A 21,821-nucleotide genomic window follows, 5' to 3' on the forward strand; every position below is an offset into this window, starting at 1 on the left:
TCTCTGAAACACCTTTGGAGACGGCTTATGGTAGAGAAATGAACATTCAATACACGAGCAACAGCTCTGGTTGACATACCTGCTGTCAGCATGCCAATTGCACGCTCCCTCAAATCTTGCGACATCTGTGGCATTGTGCTGTGTGATAAAACTGCACCTTTCAGAGTGGCCTTTTATTATGGGCAGTCTAAGGCACACCTGTGCACTAATCATGGTGTCTAATCAGCATCTTGATATGGCACACCTTTGAGGTGGGATGGATTATCTCAGCAAAGGAGAAGTGCTCACTATCACAGATTTAGACTGGTTTGTGAACAATATTTGGATCGGCTCGATAAGCGGAATCGATAATGGCATCGATATCTGTAAAATCTTATCAATATCCATCTCTAAGCCCTGTGCTGAAATGAGATAGATGCCATAGCTTTGTGAGCAGATTCTCAAATGTTTAAAGCATTTTAGTATTTTATCAATAGTTTCGCTCTTATAAGATTTGATTGAAGGTAATATAATGAAAATTTGTTATGCCTTTGTCATATTTTCATAGTACTAACAACAGGGAGACTATATTTATAGTGTGTTCAACAAAAAACAACAAATTTTCTGTGACTAGTATGATGACGCCTGTAATGTTATGTCTCCAAAATAACCCCATTTTAGCAGAAGCAGCGAACTGCTACATTCATTTAGATATGTTGGGGCTGTGGAAATGTGTGTTGTGTTCTAGGTCACAAGACTGTTGATATTCACAAGTTCATGTTGTCAGTACCATAGACTTTGACAAGATATTTTTAGTTCTAAGAGTGACGTGATCTGTACTGTGGAGCATGTTGTCAAAACAGAAACTAAATGCCTCCATTGATAGAACATCAATTCAGGGGTGACTGCATGCCAAAATGGCACATTTGTGCATTGCAGTTTATTAGTTTAGTTCAAATAAGTGTGACTGTATTTCTGTTTGGTGTAGATTCAAGGTCGTCAGTAGGTCAGCACTTGGCTAAATTAGAATAACTTGAAATAAATTTCTGATTGTTCAGCCATTAATGGTCATTGAAGTACATGTAGAAGCTATATTTTAGCATTTAAGTACTGCATTAAATTAATGTATTGTGCTTTCTTTTTTTCTTCTTTTTCCCCCAAACAGGGTCTTTACAGGAAGAACCCTTTTCTTTCCCACCCCTCTTCCCTTTTCCTGAATTTTTTTTTTCCCCCCTCTATTTTTTTTGGGAGGAGTGTCATCCTGCTTTGCCATCACAGTATTGTGTTAATGATCTCGGCTCAGTCTGCACTCACTGAAGGACACAAGCCGTGTGGGTTGAACAGATCACAACAGGAAACATGAGTACGTCAAAACCCAGTGGGATCAAAATGCCTAGCAAGATAGCTAGGCCACCTGGGACAGGAGCACCCAAGACTAATCCCAGCACAGGTATGAATCCTCAGTGTATTCAGCTTTATCATCTTAGTAATGTTTCGCCTTCAGTGTTTCACAGCAGTGGGCTATTATATGATAATTACCTCCACACTAGTTAACAAACACATCCGCAGGAGGGGTAGATGGTAATGTCGTTGCCCTGTTTGTTGTGTACAAGATATGTTGGATGTAGTCTAGCAAAATGTTGTGGGTAGAAGATCCTTTGAGTGATGAGTTTAAATTTAGGTGGTAATGGGGCTCTACTTCAGATATTTTCCTAAACTTTTACTCTGACATTGTGAGATAGGCTTTCCAGGTACCATCTTATTTATAATATTTGTCTTACTCTATCACAAGTAATCTCAAAACACACTGATTAATTAGTGATTACAAAGATGTGATCCTGGAAATGTGATAGGTCATGGTGTCATTATTAATTACTATACCCCTATATCTGCAATCTAAATTAAGTATTTTTTTTACTTTAAGGAAAAGATACCTGGTCCTCTAGAAATAATCATCTGAAATAAGTTTAAGGTAGATTTTTTTTTTTGTGTGTGTGTGTGGTGAGGAGGTGGTTCTCATATCGGTCAGTGTTGTGGCCTAGCTTGTGCAGTGGATTAAAGGGATTGAAGGATCACAGCATTAATGGCAGGTTCTTGCCAAAAATGAGTCATATGGCAATGCTGTCAAAGCCAGCTTTTAGCTTACTGTAGATTTCTCTTGCCATGGCAGTAGTAATGTCCGATTCAAATCACTGTCATATAGATGTCATGTTGCTGTCTTATGATTTCAACATATTTTTATTGCAGGGCTTGTCATAAACCAGTTTGCCCCACTGGCCCACAGGGCCAGTAGAATTTACAAGTTAGTGGCCCACAGTGTAGGAGCACTGGCCCATGGTTCATGATATTCCACCCTGAAATCCTGCAATTAAAACTGCCTATATAATATAAACCAATCCAGAAAAAAACATAAAATAGTCTATGGACTGTGAAGTTTAAAAAAAAAAGTAGAATTTATCAGAGGGCATTCTCAAGTGTAAAAAAAATAAAGTGACCATACAGTGTAGAGGGCATTTTTTAAACAACCCTCAGAGTTGGTTAATTCACAGTCAGAAATGTAAAGTACAGATGTAGGTCCATATCAAAACTAAAAAGTATGCCTTGTCTGGATTGGAGTTATAGATCTAAAAATTGAAAAAAAAATATTATGCTTGGCTCCTTTGCTAATGTTGTCACCATGGGGTTTCCACAAAGGTAAGCTGGTTAGACTTTTAAACTAGCTTCAAAACAGCCCGAGTCTACCAGGACCAAGCATATACTTTACTTACTTGTCAGCATACGACGGATAGACCCTGCAGATTTGGCAGAAAATCTCATTCTTGGTCATGACCAGGCCACGGCCATTTCTGTGGCCAGGTCGGGACAGAACCTCTCTTCCTCTTCTTTCTTTCATATAGCCTGCCTCTCTCCATTAACTCATCATCACTAAGCTTCCTCTTCTGGCTAATTCCTTTAGCAAAACCCTTTCCTGGTTATTATCCGGGTTTGGCTGGATGTAGTTTAAACATATTTCAATTCGAATTTCAAAGGGTTCTGCGTCTTGTTTGTCTTCATTTCCTGCAGCTTCCCGCACATTTAAAGATGCTAACGTACATTGCCGAAGATCGGTGACGGAACGGCCAAACGCACGCTCCACGCATAAACATACATTTCAGTATGCGCGAGATTCTGCGGGAGCATGGAACGTGGTTAGGGATGGGTATCGATAAGATTTTATCGATACCATTATCGATTCCGCTTATCTATCCGATTCCTTATCAATACCGCTTGTGAATTTTCTGTCTACTAAAAGTAGGCTTTAAAGGTTTTCTATGTCAACATTATTTTATTCAGTCTTAAATAAATATGAAGTTAGTCACTGGATCCTTCAACTCTGGACCTAAATAAACTCTACATGGTGGCTCCTTGATCTCTGAATATAAATAGAAATAAACAAAATCTGTAGTTTTTATCCAAAGCATTTCCTTTCAGACATTATTGGCATGAATGTCTTTCCATACCTCTAAGCTGTGCTCTTGCAGCTGGCTGTGCCTCACGTCATCAGTTTAATTCATAAAGAATGCAGGACGTCTCATTTTGGGAAGAAAACGTTTTAGTCGATTGTAGTTTATTTTCTGTATTACAGCGTTTGGAAAGAGGTGTCATTTTATTTAAAGTGGCAATTCATTTTGAAGTTATTAATTCCGACCAGGCTGTGTCTCAGCAGAGAGCTGCGCAGCATTTAGAGTTGTGCCAACGGAACGGAGGACGTTTCTTGACTGCCACAAGACAAGATCTCACTTAGCGATTTTTAATCTGCACAAAAGTTACTCACAGTCATGATTGACATATTTTAATGGCTTTGAGAGAAGTTAAGAAGCGGACTTGCCGCTTCTGAAGAGTTATTATTTCTATTATTGCTGTTATTGCTATTATTATTATTGTTAATATATCACTAAAAATAAATTAAAAAATATTACAATTTTTAATACATTTGACTCTTTTACGACAAGCGCTGAGCCATTAATTATTATAGAGAAAACAAATGCACACAAACGTGCTGAAATGCCAACAGCTAATGTTAATTTTAACATTGAAAACACCATAGACATGCTAACACGTAAGCATCGTTCACATTTTTAAGTTATAAAATACATCTGTCAACTGTTTCAGAAGACCTTAACAGGACGGTTTAACATAAAAGGGTATATATTAATCACAGGCATATGCTCTTTAGGGTTTTAGTGGGGAAAAATTAAGATAAAGTCCAACGACCCAGCGGATCGAACCATTGCTTCATTGGTTCACGCTTCAAAGTGCAGTCGCTTTGCAGAAGCGGTTTTTTACAGACCCACTGCAGGGTCTGCAGTCAACGGAGAGAAATGATCATTTTCCCAACAAAGACCCTCAAAAACAACGGCTGCTCTGAAGGGCCGATAAGGGAATCGTTAAGCAAAAAGACTATTGATATAGGTGGATCAAATCATTTCTTAACGATACCCAACCCGAGATGCGAGATGTGGTCCGTGGTGCAAGACCAAAACAAACAAAGAAGACGACGACCAAAACAAACATGGCGGACTCGTGAAGTTTGATGACACGGCGATGTGAAGAAATTCAACTTTGCCGCTGCAAAATATGGTAAAATAAATAGAATTTAGCATATTTTTGTAATGGTCCAAGCGGGCCATCATTTGATAAATTGTAGTGGCCCGAAAGTGGGCCAAATCGGCGTTGGGCCAGCTGGCAAAGGGCTGTATCGAGCCCTGTATTGTAAATTATGCTATAAATTGCCAATTGGTCAAGACTGTGCCATGTGCAGAGCATTAGAACATTAGGGTTAGGGTTAGAGCATTAGGATGGTGTTGCCAACCCATATCCTTAGTTTGATAGTGGTCTATCCATTTAATGGGGATGTGTGGTTTTACTTGAAATTTTTTCAAAAAAGCTCCTACTAGGTCATTGTATGTTGTCCCAACTTTTATTGCCAACTGGCTATATTGTAATAATGTTAAGTTGCCCTGACACATTGATGACTTTGATCCATGCACTTGCACGCACGTCGTCGTTACGATCTCTACCCGCTGTGTGCCCAGCTGGATGCCGTGGTATGTTCCAGTGGATGCCAGCGTTGTGCGCTGGACGCTACATACATGAAATAATTATTTTGTAGCGGATTAATCATGGAGATTTTGAACATTTCAAAATTTTCTTTGTGCACTTGCATGAAGCTGCGCACAGTTTACAACTGTTTACAATGAGTTTGAGATGAATTTACTCTTGTACGCAGCAGAGCGATTGCAAGTGTGCGGATCAAAGTCGTGCAAGTGTCACGACACCCTTACACACAGATGTGGAGTCCCCTCAAACCCGACCAGTCATGGCTTGCGTTAACCCTTCTTTTTATCATGCAAAACTAAAAACCAATAACCATTGATACTACCTTTTTATTTTATGACTCATATCTCTCAAATGAGCAATCATTGTCTCAGTTCAGGGGTGCCCAATACATCAACCGTGATCAACCGGTTGATTGCAAAGACAGTGTGGGTAGATCGCATGGCATTAAAACTGGCCAGTAGCCAGTGGAAGGTCGGGGTTTAGCAGAACCGCCCACTTCGCTCACTTTTAGCCTTTAATGTTGTGAGGTGTTTATGTAGCAGCTCAGAGTTGAAAAAAACAGTTGTCATCGTCTCTCTATGTTTCAATGTGTGGTGACGACAGCACACGTGCAATGAGCTTTAAAAAGACATTTTTCCACTCCCGACGGCATGACGTAGCAAATGCTGATAAAACCTCTTTACATGTCATTCAGGTCATGCTTTCTGCATAAATACACGTTATCCATTCTTCCTGCTCACATGGCAAACCAGGGGTGAATCCAGACAGAAAGAGGGTGTTTTGTGTGTGTGTGTGTGTGTGTGTGTGTGTGTGTGTGTGTGTGTGTGTGTGTGTGTGTGTGTGTGTGTGTGTGTGTGTGTGTGTGTCCGGGGGTGGGGGGGGTTCTCTTGCTTCTGTGATTCGCCCGCCCACAATACCCCTAAATTGAAGGTCCACTTTTAGTCAATGAGCTAATGTATGCTTAGTGTTTGTAATGTAGGTGGATCACTTTCACTTTGACATTTTCAAAGTAGCTCGCAAGCAGAAAACGTTTGGACACACCTGTCTTAGTCTATTATTGACCTGATTTATTATATGGCTATGACACTGCGTGCTCTCTGATTGGCTGATTTCCGGTCTGATATTTTCCCCATATCAGACTGTTACCATGACAGTCGCGTATCAGATTTGCAACAAGTTCCAAGTAGATGTGCGAAATGAAGCCCAACAAAATGAAAACACAGCTCTGAACAGCCAATAAACGAATTATTAACTTTGCTTGCTTGGTCTGTACGGGAATATCAGACCTTGTGTTTTTTGCACAGGCTGAGCACCATAAGTCCAGCATTGTTTCATAACAAAAGACGGGGTTAGCACGACAGCAGCACATCGGAGTCTGACGTGCTGCGCATATGTCATTTCGGAGCATTGGCAGCAATTCACTGATTATCACCTTGTTTCTCCTTAAAACTGCCTCATTCAGCTTAAAACTGACTTTGGAATGGTTTCAGAGGTTTTACTTAGTCATCTGATAGTTAATAATCACATTATTCCCTTTGACTGCTGTTATTCCCTTTGATCAATGGTTGTAGAGAGTCAGACATGCTGCTGTTGTGCTCTGATCGGTCCTCGTCTTTTATTATGAAATAATGCTGAACTTATGTGGAAATGATTGTCGTACAAAAGCTTCAGATATCTGTCGCTGAGATGGATGATGACTAGAGTGCAGTTTTAAGCAGAAACTAAGTGAAATATGGTGAATTGCTGTTGACTCTCCAAAATGATGCATGCGCAGTGAAGGCAGGGCGGGCTGATTTTTTTTTTTTTAGGGGGGTCCATTTGGTCCGCTATACCAGAAGTAAAATTGATGCAAGACAAATCGAAGAAGCCAATTTTAAAGGATTTTATATGGAATGTGAATTGAATCCACCTGGTGGTTAAAAACTGAAAATACGAGGTCTGTTAGAAAAGTATCGGACCTTTTTATTTTTTTTTTTCAAAAACCTGATTGATTTGAATCACAAACTGGGCAGTAGTCAGGTGGAAACCATTCAGATTATTCAGATGACTTTCGGTGACAATCCTCTGGGCATCACACAGATTAAGGAGTGGTACATCCGGTTTAAAGACGTCCGCACAACGGTGGAGGGCGCGCCACGCTCCGATCGGCATCAACACGCTGAAACGACCGGATCATTTCCAAAGTTAACTCTGTGGTGATGCAGGACCGTCGTGTGATTATTCGAGAAATTGCGGAAGAGGTGGACTTCGGCACGTTTTAACATGTCCAGCTTGTCCACAATTTCTCGGATAGTCACACGACTGAAAAGCCACCGAAAGCCGTCTGAATCTTCCGAATGGTTGACGAGCTGGGCATGTTACATGTCCTGTGAGACTTCAACACGAAGGCACTGTTGCTGCGCCATCAGCTTCGTGCCGATGAATTTCGCTGCAACTCTTTTCATGGTAAAATCTTTTTTCACAGTGGAATGTGCCGAAAAAGTGCTGATGTCCACCTCTTCCGCAATTTCTCGGATAGTCACACGACGGTCCCACATCACCACAGAGTTCACTTTGGAAATGATCTGGTCGTTTCAGCATGTTGATGCTGCTCGGAGCGCGGCTCGCTCTCCACCGTTGTGCGGTCGTCTTTAAAGCGGTTGTACCGCTCCTTAACCTGTGTGATGCCCAGAGGATCGTCACCGAAAGCCGTCTGAATAATCTGAATGGTTTCCACCTGGCTATTGCCCAGTTTGTGGCAAAATTTGATGCAGTCGCGCTGCTCCAGTTGTTCCGCCATTTCCTTGCAAAGAAAAAACGATGAGAGACTCCACCCATCCTCACACAAAGGCTGCTTACAAGCAAGTGACGCAACCGACAGGCGTGAAAAAAATCACGCATGCGCACGAAGGTTCAAGGTTGGCTCATGCAAGCACACGTGATTCAAATCAATCAGGTTTTTTAAAAAAAGAAAAAGGTCCGATATTTTCCTAACAGACCTCGTAATAGCACAAAAAGATCAAAAAAGGCTCTTCTAGTAATTGGCCATATATTTAACTTTTACCCCTGTTTTAATCGATGTCAGGTGATCTTGTGGCAAATTCGGCAAGAAAGGAGACTGTCCAAACTATTGATAGTCATAGAGTAAAATGGGCATAATTTTATGGATTATAAACTGGATTGAGACAGGAATTAGTCATGAAAACTTAAAGTAAAAGACCAAAAAAAAAAAAGACCTTTCAACAAGACTCCTCAGTGTACCACTAACATTTCTTTTTGTTTTTGTTTTTAAAGTAAGAGTGCAGCCAAGATTATTAATGGAAAAAGTGCTGTGTTGGTCACATAAAGAAGCTGCTGTTTGGCCACCAATTTGAGCCTGCCTTGTGTTGTGCCACAGCAGTTTATTTTTAAATCTTTGTTTTACATCACCAATGGGTAAGTGTGCTGTCAGAGTATGACAGTGTGATTACTGACAATGTGATTGGATATTCAGTTGCGTTTCACCTCATACAGTAGTGTTCAGAATAATAGTAGTGCTATGTGACTAAAAAGATTAATCCAGGTTTTGAGTATATTTCTTATTGTTGCATGGGAAACAAGGTACCAGTAGATTCAGTACATTCTCACAAATCCAACAAGACCAAGCATTCATGATATGCACACTCTTAAGGCTATGAAATTGGGCTATTAGTAAAAAAAGTAGAAAAGGGGGTGTTCACAATAATAGTAGTGTGGCATTCAGTCAGTGAGTTCGTCAGTTTTGTGGAACAAACAGGTGTGAATCAGGTGTCCCCTATTTAAGGATGAAGCCAGCACCTGTTGAACATGCTTTTCTCTGTGAAAGCCTGAGGAAAATGGGACGTTCAAGATGTTGTTCAGAAGAAGTGTAGTTTGATTAAAAAGTTGATTGAAGAGGGGAAAACTTATACACAGGTGCAAAAAATTATAGGCTGTTCATCTACAATGATCTCCAATGCTTTAAAATGGACAAAAAACAAACGTGTGGAAGAAAACAGAAAACAACCATCAAAATGGATAGAAGAATAACCAGAATGGCAAAGGCTCACCCATTGATCAGCTCCAGGATGATCATAGACAGTCTGGAGTTACCTGTAAGAGCTGTGACAGTTAGACGCCTGTGTGAAGTTAATTTATTTGCAAGAATCCCCTGCAAAGTCCCTCTGTTAAATAAAAGATGTGCAGAAGAGGTTACAATTTGCCAAGGAACACTTCAACTGGTCTAAAGAGAAATGGAGGACTATTTTGTGGACTGATGAGAGTAAAATTGTTCTTTTTGGGTCCAAGGGCCGCAGACAGTTTGTGAGACCACCCCCAAACTCTGAATTCAAGCCACATTTCACAGTGAAGACAGTGAAGCATGGTGGTGCAAGCATCATGATATGGGCATGTTTCTCCTACTATGGTGTTGGGCCTATATCGCATACCAGGTATCATGGATCAGTTTGGATATGTCAAAATACTTGAAGAGGTCATGTTGCCTTATGCTGAAGAGGACATGCCCTTGAAATGGGTGTTTCAACAAGCCAATGACCCCAAGCACACTAGTACACGAGCAAAATGTTAGTTCCAAACCAACAAAATTAATGCCTCGCAGATGTGAAGAAATCATTCAAAACTGTGGTTGTACAACTAAATACTAGTTTAGAGATTCACAGGATTGCTAAAAAAGCAGTTTGAACATAATAGTTTTGAGTTTGTAGCATCAACAGCAGATGCTGCTATTATTGTGAACACCCCCTTTTCTACTTTTTTTTTACTTTTAACCCAATTTCATAGCCTTAAGAGTATGCATATCATGAATGCTTGGTCTTGTTGGATTTGTAAGAATCTACTGAATCTACTGGTACCTTGTTTCCCATGTAACAAAAAGAAATGTATTCAAAACCTGGATTAATCTTTTTAGTCACATAGCACTACTATTATTCTGAACACTACTGTACCTATTTGGGGTACTTTTTTTGCTGCAATTGAAAGAGCTAGCGGAAAAGGAAGAATTAATTTGAGTGGAGTTCATCAGCTCCCTGCATAGTATGCGGTAATCCGTCTTAAGTCACCAACACATTTTGTTGATTTTATTTCCAAAAAAATCATCAGAATACAAAATGTGCTTCAGTGGGTATCTTAATTTATCTACCAAAGTGACCAAGCCAAAGACTACACTCATGTGCTGAGCATTCTGAGCATGAGTGTGCCGCCTTGTTGCGTTCATTTCACTCAGTCTTCATTTTGGACTTTTCTCTGAACAAAATTTTGATTCTCCTTTTCACCTGGACATCATATGTGCATTAGTCAAAGATAGTAGATATTAAAGAAGGTATATGAATAACGTATTGTAATTTATAGTTTTGTTTTTGCCTACTGTACAAATCTTTTTCCAGTGGATGTTTAATAAACACTATACACTTTCACTTTTATTTTTCAGCTGGAGTTAAAGTTTCTTCAGCTGACAAATCGGCGACAAGTCCCTCTGGAGGAGGCTCCCAGGATACAGGAGAGAGCTTCCAGTTAGGGGAGCGTGTATGGGTTAATGGAAACAAGCCTGGCTACATACAGTTTTTGGGTGAGACGCAGTTTGCTCCAGGACAATGGGCAGGGATTGTTCTAGATGAGCCCATTGGAAAGAACGATGGTTCTGTGGCTGGGGTTCGCTACTTCCAGTGTGAAGCTCTCCGAGGAATATTTACCCGCCCTTCCAAGTTATCTCGCACAGAGGAAGAGGCTAATGGAACTCAAACAGCACCAACATCCCGTGCTGCTTCTCCCACTGCTTCAGATGGTAGCATTGCCTCCCATAAACCTGACACAAAATCAACAATACCGTCATCTTCCACAACAACCAAGAAGTCCCCCTCTGCTACAACAGCTGCATCAGCTTCGAACCTCGCACGCACAAACAGCGAATCTGTCTCCAACCTGTCTGAGACTGGATCAGTGAAAAAGGGGGAAAGGGAACTGAAGATGGGTGACCGTGTATTGGTAAAGTTTATATACGTATATATATTTTAAAAGCCCCTACTGCTGATAATCTATATTATAATAGCCAAGTGGCCTCTGTGTGCATGCTTGTGTGCGTGTGTATTGCTTTGATCATGGAGAAACCAAGGAGAGCTGATATTCGCCGTTTGATACACTTATAAATTTTGGGTCAAGGATGAATGTTTCAAAAATGGAAATTTCATAGGACAAATATTTTTGGAGAAATTAGCAATTTTAGCTAACCAGTAAACAATGGACATTGTGCTGCAATGTATCATGGGGCTTTTGAGGTTTTAAATATTATCGTTCGTGTTAGTTTAACAGTGTTAGTGTTATTGATTTATTGTGCTTTTGTAGTTCATTTGGTTTAGTTAGTTTAATTTTGTTGCTGGTACTATAAGTCTGAAGTGTATTGCGTTTGAGGTCTTCACCACCTTGTGTTTGTTTCTAAAATTATAAGCACTTGCTTGCGGCAGAATGCAGAAAAGACAAAAAGCTCTGCATCTGTGTGTGCATGCAACTACAATCACAGACAAACTATGGACAGCTGACATTTGCCGTTTGGTATGCTTATGTATTTTGGATCAATAATGAATTCTATGAAAACAGAAATTTGATCAAATGTTTTTTGAGAAATTAGCGATTTTAGCTAACCGGTAAACAATTGAGTTTTGGGTTTTAAATGTTGTGGTTCATATTAGTTTAACAGTGTTTAGTGTTATTTATTTGTTTTGTAGTTCAATTAGTTTAGTCAGTTTAGTTAAGTATTATGTTGCTGTTACCATGAGTGACTTACGTGTCATGCTTCCAGTACGATAAGTGAAAAGTGTAGTGCTCTTAATGTCACAGTCTGTTTGTCAAATTAAAAGTACCTGCTTAATGCAGAAATGCCAAAAAGCTCTGCATGCGTGCGTATGTGCTATTTTGGGGAGAGCTGACATTTGCCGGTTGGTATGTTTATGTATTTTTAGTCAAGGATGAACGGCACCAAAACTGGGCATTGATAGGACTAATAGTTTGAGAAGCGACATATGCAACCCCTGGCAATAATTATGGAATCACCGGCCTCGGAGGATGTTCATTCATTTACATTAAAAATACTTGGATGATACAAGAAAGTGAAAACACTTATTTCCACTGTGGTCCATTTAAAAATCAAATGACAATATACAAATAATAATAAAATAAAAATATCGATAATAAAAGTAGTATGTATATGATAACAAGAACCTAAAAAATTTATAAGTACATTAAGACACTATATGAACATTAAAATTATGTAATTAAAAGAATATAAAAGGGTTGAGTTCCTCTTCTAAAAATTGCTGAGGTTTAAGGTTCTAAAAAACATTCTGGATTCAACTCATTATACAACCCCTGGCAAAAATTATGGAATCACCGGCCTCGGAGGATGTTCATTTAGTTGTTTAATTTTGTAGGAAAAAAGCAGATCACAGACATTACACAAAACTAAAGTCATTTCAAACGGCAACTTTCTGGCTTTAAGAAACACTATAAGAAATCAGGAAAAAAAATTGTGGCAGTCAGTAATGGTTACTTTTTTAGACCAAGCAGAGGGAAAAAAATATGGACTCACTCAATTCTGAGGAATAAATTATGGAATCACCCTTTAAATTTTCATCCCCAAAACTAACACCTGCATCAAATCAGATCTGCTCATTAGTCTGCATCTAAAAAGGAATGATCACACCTTGGAGAGCTGTTGCACCAAGTAGACTGACATGAATCATGGCTCCAACATGAGAGATGTCAATTGAAACAAAGGAGAGGATTATCAAACTCTTAAAAGAGGGTAAATCATCACAGAATGTTGCAAAAGATGTTGGTTGTTCACAGTCAGCTGTGTCTAAACTCTGGACCAAATACAAACAACATGGGAAAGTTGTTAAAGGCAAACATACTGGTAGACCAAGGAAGACATCAAAGCGTCAAGACAGAAAACTTAAAGCAATATGTCTCAAAAATTGAAAATGCACAACAAAACAAATGAGGAACAAATGGGAGGAAACTGGAGTCAACTTCTGTGACCGAACTGTAAGAAACCGCCTAAAGGAAATGGGATTTACATACAGAAAAGCTAAATGAAAGCCATCATTAACACCTAAACATAAAAAAAAAACGTTACAATGGGCTAAGGAAAAGCAATCGTGGACTGTGGATGACTGGATGAAAGTCATATTCAGTGATGAATCTCGAATGTGCACTGGGCAAGGCGATGATGCTGGAAGTTTTGTTTGGTGCCGTTCCAATGAGATTTATAAAGATGACTGCCTGAAGAGAACATGTAAATTTCCACAGTCATTGATGATATGGGGCTGCATGTCAGGTAAAGGAACTGGGGAGATGGCTGTCATTACATCATCAATAAATGCACAAGTTTACGTTGATATTTTGGACACTTTTCTTATCTCATCAATTGAAAGGATGTTTGGGGATGATGAAATCATTTTTCAAGATGATAATGCATCTTGCCATAGAGCAAAAACTGTGAAAACATTCCTTGCAAAAAGACACATAGGGTCAGTGTCATGGCCTGCAAATAGTCCGGATCTTAATCCAATTGAAAATCTTTGGTGGAAGTTGAAGAAAATGGTCCATGACAAGGCTCCAACCTGCAAAGCTGATTTGGCAACAGCAATCAGAGAAAGTTGGAGCCAAATTGAAGAGTACTGTTTGTCACTCATTAAGTCCATGCCTCAGAGACTGCAAGCTGTTATAAAAGCCAAAGGTGGTGCAACAAAATACTAGTGGTGTGTTGCAGCGTTCTTTTGTTTTTCATGATTCCATAATTTTTTCCTCAGAATTGTATGATTCCATATTTTTTTCCTTCTGCTTGGTCTAAAAAAGTAACCGTTACTGACTGCCACAATTTTTTTTTCCTGATTTCTTATAGTGTTTCTTAAAGCCAGAAAGTTGCCATTTGAAATGACTTTAGTTTTGTGTCATGTCTGTGATCTGCTTTTTTTTCTACAAAATTAAACAACTGAATGAACATCCTCTGAAGCCGGTGATTCCATACTTTTTGCCAGGGGTTGTATTAGCTAACACTGGTCAGTAGACATAAATATTTACATTCTGCACTTGCATGCCAATCCAGCAGGTGGCTGTAAATCATCTTTTTATTAAAAGTGTGCGTGATTTTATTTCGTGTGTACGTAATATAATTGTAAATGCGTTGAAAATACATGGATGACACAAGAAAGTGAAAACACTTATTTCCATTGTGGTCCATTTTAAAAATCAAATGACTAAATGAAAGTAATAAAAGTTATTACTCTATTTAATAGTCTGCAACTGGACCAATGTATCATTTTTGTAGTTGCTGTTTCTTCCTCTTAACAGATTAAATTATTTCCCTTACTCACCCAGGTGCCTGTATATGTGAGGCCCTGAAGAGGAAGTGTTATTCATGTTTGTTAGATTTCAGAGGACATACCTTCTGCGACACAAATTAGTTGTCTTGCTGCTGTTTAAAATAATTGAAACAAAGACCATATCGATTCAATTTCAGTTAAATTCATTTTATTTGTGTACCACCAAATCACAACAAAGCTGCCCCAAGGTGCGTCACATGGATAAGTTCAACCTTGCCAACCCCCATGAGCCAGCATATAGGTGACAGTGATGAGGAAAAGCTCTCTCTGGCTTTCTTGAGGAAGATACCTCAAGCAGACCAGGCTAACAGGGGTGACACAGTGCTTAGCCCATTCTAACTGTTACAGAGTTCCAAGCAGTTTTTTTTGTTTTTTTTAACCTTTATTTAACCAGGTTAGTCCCATTGAGATCGAGATCTCTTTTTCAAGGGAGACCTGGACAACTATAAAGTTTCCAATTCACCTAACCTTCTTGTCTTTAAATTACAGCAGTTAAAGTGCATAATAGTTCAAAGTCCAACATAAAGCCAAGCTGACAGGGTCCAAGTATTAGTCCAATATCCCTTCCACGGCAGTGGCACTTCTGGCTGTCATTGTAGAATGAGGTGGGTCAATTGGCCATCCATGTCTTTTAGATATTATTTTGATTTCAGTGTGACATGTTTGTCTGGCTGGCCAATCTTTGTTTGTGTAGCATTGAATAAATGAACTCAGTTTTGATTGGCATTATGCAGAGCACTGTCTTGGTCATGTAACTGTTGCAGGGTGTAACACGTATAAAGTGTGGTGCATTTTTTTTCCAGGTTGGTGGTACCAAGGCAGGAGTGGTACGCTTCCTTGGAGAAACTGATTTTGCCAAAGGCGAGTGGTGTGGTGTGGAACTGGATGAGCCCTTAGGAAAAAATGATGGAGCAGTGGCAGGCACAAGGTAAAAATGCCAGTTGTTGTGTAGAGACTGAATAGGAAATTGTCTGCATGTAGAGGGCGTATAGCAGAAGCGATTTCACCCCTGTGCAATATTACTGAAATATAAAATGATTTGAAATGTTATCTCAATGAGAACATTAAGTTAATAAGTAGTGTTTTGTTTTCTGGGGAATTAAACACATATATACTAGCTTGTTGCCTGTGGAGATCCACGGGTAGTATTTATAAAATAGGTAGCTGACATTTTTCAAGGGTGGTAATAACTTATGCAAAGCTCATATAATGAGTTGGAATGGCATGTCAGTCCAGAATGTTTTTAGAACCTTAAACCTCAACAATTTTTAGAAGAGGAACTCAACCCTTTTATTTCATGTTAATGATGTAATTTTTTAATATTAATTTTGCAGAAGAATGAGCTCCTCATAAACAAGCAGTTTAGCAGTCATCCCCCACCCCACACACACACACACACACCAACCCCCACCAAGGTCTGTAAACACAGTGATACAGGTGTTATGTAATGGGCATGCACGCTTGTACCGATTTGTTTCATAGAATTGAATTTTGACTTTGATGCCTGTATTTTCAATATAGTCTTTCTAAAGCATTTGTTTTTTGATTGTTCATTAGAGGAAACACTTCTTAGCTTAGATACAATGCAGTTCTTGAGAGGTGACACAATTTTGAATCATTTGACATTTGCGTGATATGGTACAGGGTGTACGCAAATATAAAAGCAGTATACGAGGTCTGTTAGAAAAGTATCGGACCTTTTTTTTTGTGCAAAAACCATATGGATTTGAATCACATGTGATTGCATCAGCCAAGCTTGAACCTTCGTGCGCATGCGTGAGTTTTTTCACGCCTGTCGGTTGTGTCATTCGCCTGTGAGCACGCTTTGTGGGAGGAGTGGTCCAGCCCCCTCGGCGGATTTTCATTGTCAGGAAAATGGCTGAGTGACGTGCGGCGGAATTCGCGCGTCAGGACGGAGCCGCTAATGGCGCAGAACAAAAAGCACCTCCGTGTTGGAAGTCTCACGGGACATGCCCAGCTCTTCCACCATTCGGAAGATTCAGACAGCTTTGGGTGGCTTTTCAGTCAAGTGAGTATCCGAGAAATTGTCGAAGAGCTGGGCATTTTTTCAATTCAATTTTCCTTTATATATTGCCAAATCACAACAGAGTTGCCTCAAGGCGCTTCACACAGGTAAGGTCTAACCTTACCAACCCCCAGAGCAACAGTGGTAAGGAAAAACTCCCTCTGAGGAAGAAACCTCAAGCAGACCAGACTCAAAGGGGTGACCCTCTAATTGGGCCATGCTACAAACATAAATTACAGAAATAATTCACAGAACTATTCACGGACGAATATACAAGAATTGCTGTTGGTGCACAGGACAGGAGGGTCGCCAACACAAACACAACTCCCATCTCTGGATGGAGCTCCACCTTAAACAGAGAAACAATCAGGCATCAGAAAGACAAAAAATACTGTATAATTTGCCAACATTAATCAACAAGAAAAACAGAAGAAATGCTAAGGTGATCTCCGGCCGCTAGAAAAGACCCAGAATTTAGGTGAAGTTGAGGCCGCAGCCCACTTCAATTACTAATAACATGAATTAAAAGAGTAAAACATAAAACAAAACTGCACCAGTATGCTAGCCATATGAAAGGGAAAATAAGTGCGTCTTAAGTCTGGACTTGAAAGTCTCCACAGAATCTGATTGTTTTATTGATGCAGGGAGATCATTCCACAGAACAGGGGCACGATAAGAGAAAGCTCTGTGACCCGCAGACTTCTTATTCACCCTAGGGACACAAAGAAGTCCTGCACCCTGAGAACGTAAAGCCCGGGCTGGTATGTAAGGTTTAATTAGTTCAGCTAGGTAGGGAGGTGCCAGTCCATGAATAATTTTATAGGTTAGTAGCAGAACCTTAAAATCTGATCTCACTGGGACAGGAAGCTAGTGAAGGGATGCCAAAATGGGTGTAATGTGGTCAAACTTTCTGCTTCATGTCAAAAGTCTGGCTGCAGCATTCTGAACCAATTGGAGACCCCTAATGCTAGACTGCGGTAAACCATAAAATAGAACATTGCAGTAGTCCAATCTAGAAGAGATGAACGCATGGATCTGGGTCTCAGCGTCAGCCACAGACAGGATGGGACGAATCTTCGCTGTATTTCGCAGGTGGAAGAAAGAAGTCCTAGTAATATTTCTAATATGGAGACCAAAGGACAACAAAGGATCAAAAATTACCCCAAGGTTCCTCACTTTGTCAGTGTGATGTATGACACACGAGCCTAGGCTGAGTGTTAACTGGTCAAATTGATGCCAATGTCTCACTGGACCAAGAACCATCATTTCAGTCTTTTCAGAGTTTAAAAGTAGGAAGTTTGTAGACATCCAACTTCTCACTGCTGCAAGGCAATCTTCTAAGGATTTTATGTGAACGAGATCACCAGCAGTTATCGGCATATATAACTGAGTATCATCTGCATAGCAGTGAAAGGTAATCCCAAAATGCCGCAATATGTGCCCAAGTGGTGCTATATAAAGGGAGAAAAGCAGGGGGCCTAAGACAGACCCCTGAGGAACCCCAAATTTCATGTCACTAAGGTTAGAGGTAGTGTTACTGTACAAAACACAGTGAGAACGACTGGTCAAATATGACGTCAGCCATGCAAGGGCACTCCCAGTAATCCCAAAATGATTTTCCAGCCTATCAAGTAGAATATGATGATCCACTGTATCAAATACAGCACTGAGATCTAACAGCAACAGTGGTGTCTGAATCCATTGTAAGCAGAAGATCATTCACCACTTTAGTGAGAGCCGTTTCTGTGGAATGATATTTTCTAAAAGCAGACTGCAGCGGCTCAAAGAGATTATTCTCAGTAAGATAGTCTACAAGCTGCGTGACGCCACTTTTTCCAGAATTTTAGAGCAAAATAATAGATTTGATATCGGCCAATAGTTTTTCAATACACTAGGGTCAAGATTACATTTCTTAAGTAATGGTTTAATCACTGCATATTTGAAACATTTAGGAACAGATCCAGAAGTTAAAGAAAGATTAATAATTTCCTGCACAATCGGCCCAAGAGTGGGCCACAGGTCCTTAAACAGTTTTGTTGGTATAGGATCAAATAAACAGGTTGTGCTTTTTGTTGACGTTACGAGTTTCGTCAGCATGTCTAGAGAGAGAAATTTTGTAAATCTAGGTAATACCTCAGTAGTGGTGCCCACCTCAGTAGCAGGGTGTAGTGGCTGGGATATGTTCAACCTAATGTCATCTATTTTCTTCTCAAAGTAATCCAGGAAATCTTGTGTAAAAGGAGTGCGAACTACAGGTGGTTGTCCATGAATAAGTGTTGCCACCGTGTTGAACAAGAACTTTGAGTTATGCTTGTTTTTGTTGATCAAATCAGAGTAATAGGTCCGCTTTGTAGCCAATAATGCATGCTTATAGTCTAAGATAGCATCACGCCATGCAAGGTGGAATACTTCTAATTTTGAACGATGCCATTTCCGTTCTAGACCTCTTGCTTTATGCTTGAGGTCACGCAGGTAATCATTGAACCAAGGTGACTGCGATTTGGGGAGCGCTGTTTCAACACAGGTGGTGCGATCATGTCAAGTGTCGTTTTGAGCACAGAGTTTAAACTATCAACAAGTCTGTCTACTGACTGGGTATTTGTCAAAAGTGAGGCTAAGACATCAGGCAATCTAGCTTCTAGTTCAGTCTAGTTGAGTAGTTGATCCATCGCCGTAATGATAAATAAGGTTGTTGTTCCACTAAACATGGCAGTGAAACTGTAAACGTAAGTGAGTGATCAGAGACCACTGATGTAAGAGGCATGTTGTCAATATTCGTGACAGCAATACCACGTGCGAGAACCAGATCCAGGGTATTTCCACTAATGTGCGTCGAATCCCGAATGCATTGCCGAAATCCTAATGCATCCACAATTTCCATAAATGATTTGCAGAGGGGATCAGAAGGCTTATTTATATGAACGTTAAAGTCACCAATGATCAGAATGTTATCTGCTCTCGTTGACACGTTAGAAATGAACGTACCAAATTCATCTAAGAATTCAGAATATGGGCCAGGAGGCCTATATACAGTGACAAAATAATACGGCTGATTTTTATTCTTCAGACCTTGGCAATGTGTAATATCCTGAGTGGAGCGGAGAATCAGATGCTCAAACGAGTTATATTTGTGACCCCCAACAGCTAATAAGCTAAACCTAGATTTATAAATAAGAACTACACCCCCGCCTTGCTTCGCATCACAAGGGACGTGACTAAGTGTATATGCTGGTGGGCAGGCCTCATTTAAGGGGAGGACAGCTGTAGGTTTAAGCCAGGTTTCACATAACCCAATCATATCTAAGTGATGATCAATAATTAAATCATTAATCAACAATGATTTTGAGGGCAGTGATCTTATGTTAATGAGACCCAGTCTAAGGACCTCAGTGGGGTTGACAGTTGAGCTGTTTGGGTTTAGGGGTGGTTCCAGAGTAGCATATATAAGATGCCTAGAAGTGGGTTTAGGTTTGAGACATTCCATGCGCGTTGTAGGTAGCAGACATGAAATCTTTGATATTGCTGGAACAACCATTGGGCCATCCTCAATTTCAACATGATCCAATATAGTAATGGGTATTAAGTTTGCAAAGCATATCCCTCTATGATTTTTATGGACACGTCACAGGGCATGACCAAGACGGAGGTGCTTTCGTTCCGCGCCATTAGCGGCTCCGTGGCGAATTCCTCCGCTCCTGTTTTCATGACAAAATCTCCTTTAACAGTGGGATGTGCCGGAAAAGTGCTATGTCCACCTTTTCTGCCATTTCTCTGGTAGTCAGACGACGTCCCGGATCAACACAGCATTCAGTTTGGAAATTATCTGGTCGTTTCAGCCTGTCGATCGGAGCGCGGCACGCCCTCCGCCATTGTGCGCCGTCTTTAAACCGGCTGTACCACTCCTTAATCTGTGTGATGCCCATAAAATCGTCCCTGAAAGCCATCTGAATTTTCCGAATGGTGTCCACCTGGCTGTCTCTCACAGTTTCTGGAAAAATATGATGCAGCGCTGCTCCAGCCGTTCAAACATTTTCCTCACAATGAAATTCCGACGAGGGGGGAGGACCAGTGCTCACTCAAAGCCTGCTCACAGGCGAATGACGCAACCGACAGGCGTGAAAAAACTCACGCATGCGCATGAAGGTTCAAGCTTGGCTGATGCAATCACACGTGATTCAAATCCATAAGGTTATTGCAAAAAATACAAAGGTCCGATACTTTTCTAACAGACCTTTGTAGAAATGCAGTCCATTTTGCCACTTACTGTTTATTGTGACTTTCTTAATGTGTTAATTTTTATGTCCTCAGATATTTCCAATGCCAGCCCAAATATGGCTTATTTGCTCCAGTCCACAAGGTCACACGCATTGGTTTCCCTTCCACAACGCCAGCCAAAGCAAAGGCAACAGTTCGAAAAGCAGGTACCACACCACCAGGACTAAAGCGCAGCCCCAGTGCCTCATCCATCAGTACCATGAGCTCTGTAGCATCATCAGCCAGTGCCAAGCCCAGCCGCACAGGATTGGTAAGACATGAACTTGCACTGTAACACCTTAACGATGGAACTGTTCTCAGATTTCATTTGCACAACTGCTGTTAGTTAGGTACAGCAGGTCACTGTAGGATGTTTGTGCATCTTACCCTCCAGTTTGACCATGCTTCTCTTTTCTTTCTCTCTAGCTAACGGAGACGTCGTCACGTTATAGTCGGAAGATTTCAGGAACCACAGCATTGGTAGAGGCGCTTAAGGAAAAGCAACAGCATATTGAGCAGTTGATGGCTGAGAGGGACACTGAGAGAGCAGAGGTTGCCAAGGCCACGAGCCATGTGGGGGAGATGGAGGAAGAAATTAGACTACTCAGGGATGAACAGGATGAGGTCAGCTCTCGAAGTGTTTGATCCTTCTGCTTTTACCAGTATGAAGAAATTGTTCTTAGGCTCTGTGTGTGTGTGTGTGTGTGTGTGTGTGTGTGTGTGTGTGTGTGTGTGTGTGTGTGTGTGTGTGTGTGTGTGTGTGTGTGTGTGTGTGTGTGGCATAATTGTAAAACGCTTTGAGCGTCTGATGCAGATGGAAAAGCGCTATATAAATGCAGTCCATTTACCATTTCTTTCTTTCATGATCTTATTCTGGTGGTTCCAAGGTTTCCTTCTTCAAGAAAGGCATCTTGGGACAGATTTTATGTCATACCGTAACTTTGGGGGAGAAGCGCAGCTGAGCTCGCACCGTGCCTGGGACGAGCAGTTGCCCCCTCACACTCCCCCTCTGCCGCTGCTGAAGGCACAGACTGGTGGGCCCACCTCGTGGGTGTTTTCTTCCTCTGGATGGGCTCTTTTCGTGCATCTTC

General features: G+C 40.6%; 1 protein-coding gene across 6 annotated transcripts in view; it reads left to right on the forward strand.

The window, feature by feature from the left end:
• Positions 1–21,821, forward strand: part of clip1a (CAP-GLY domain containing linker protein 1a) — a 163,720-nt gene that overhangs the window by 26,673 nt on the left and 115,226 nt on the right. For 4 of the 6 annotated variants that reach the window (XM_034170375.1, XM_034170372.1, XM_034170378.1 and 1 more), the window contains exons 2-6: positions 1,145–1,429; positions 10,502–11,055; positions 15,254–15,378; positions 20,785–21,001; positions 21,157–21,354. In XM_034170375.1, the coding sequence (XP_034026266.1) occupies positions 1,339–1,429; positions 10,502–11,055; positions 15,254–15,378; positions 20,785–21,001; positions 21,157–21,354 (1,185 nt within the window). In that variant the 5' untranslated portion in view covers positions 1,145–1,338. Of the gene's footprint in view, positions 1–1,144; positions 1,430–10,501; positions 11,056–15,253; positions 15,379–20,784; positions 21,002–21,156; positions 21,355–21,821 lie in introns of those variants that run through there. The other 2 variants (XM_034170373.1, XM_034170374.1) reach the window with 1 other exon arrangement.

This window comes from Thalassophryne amazonica, chromosome 5, assembly GCF_902500255.1.
Source record: "Thalassophryne amazonica chromosome 5, fThaAma1.1, whole genome shotgun sequence".
Taxonomy (NCBI): domain Eukaryota; kingdom Metazoa; phylum Chordata; class Actinopteri; order Batrachoidiformes; family Batrachoididae; genus Thalassophryne; species Thalassophryne amazonica.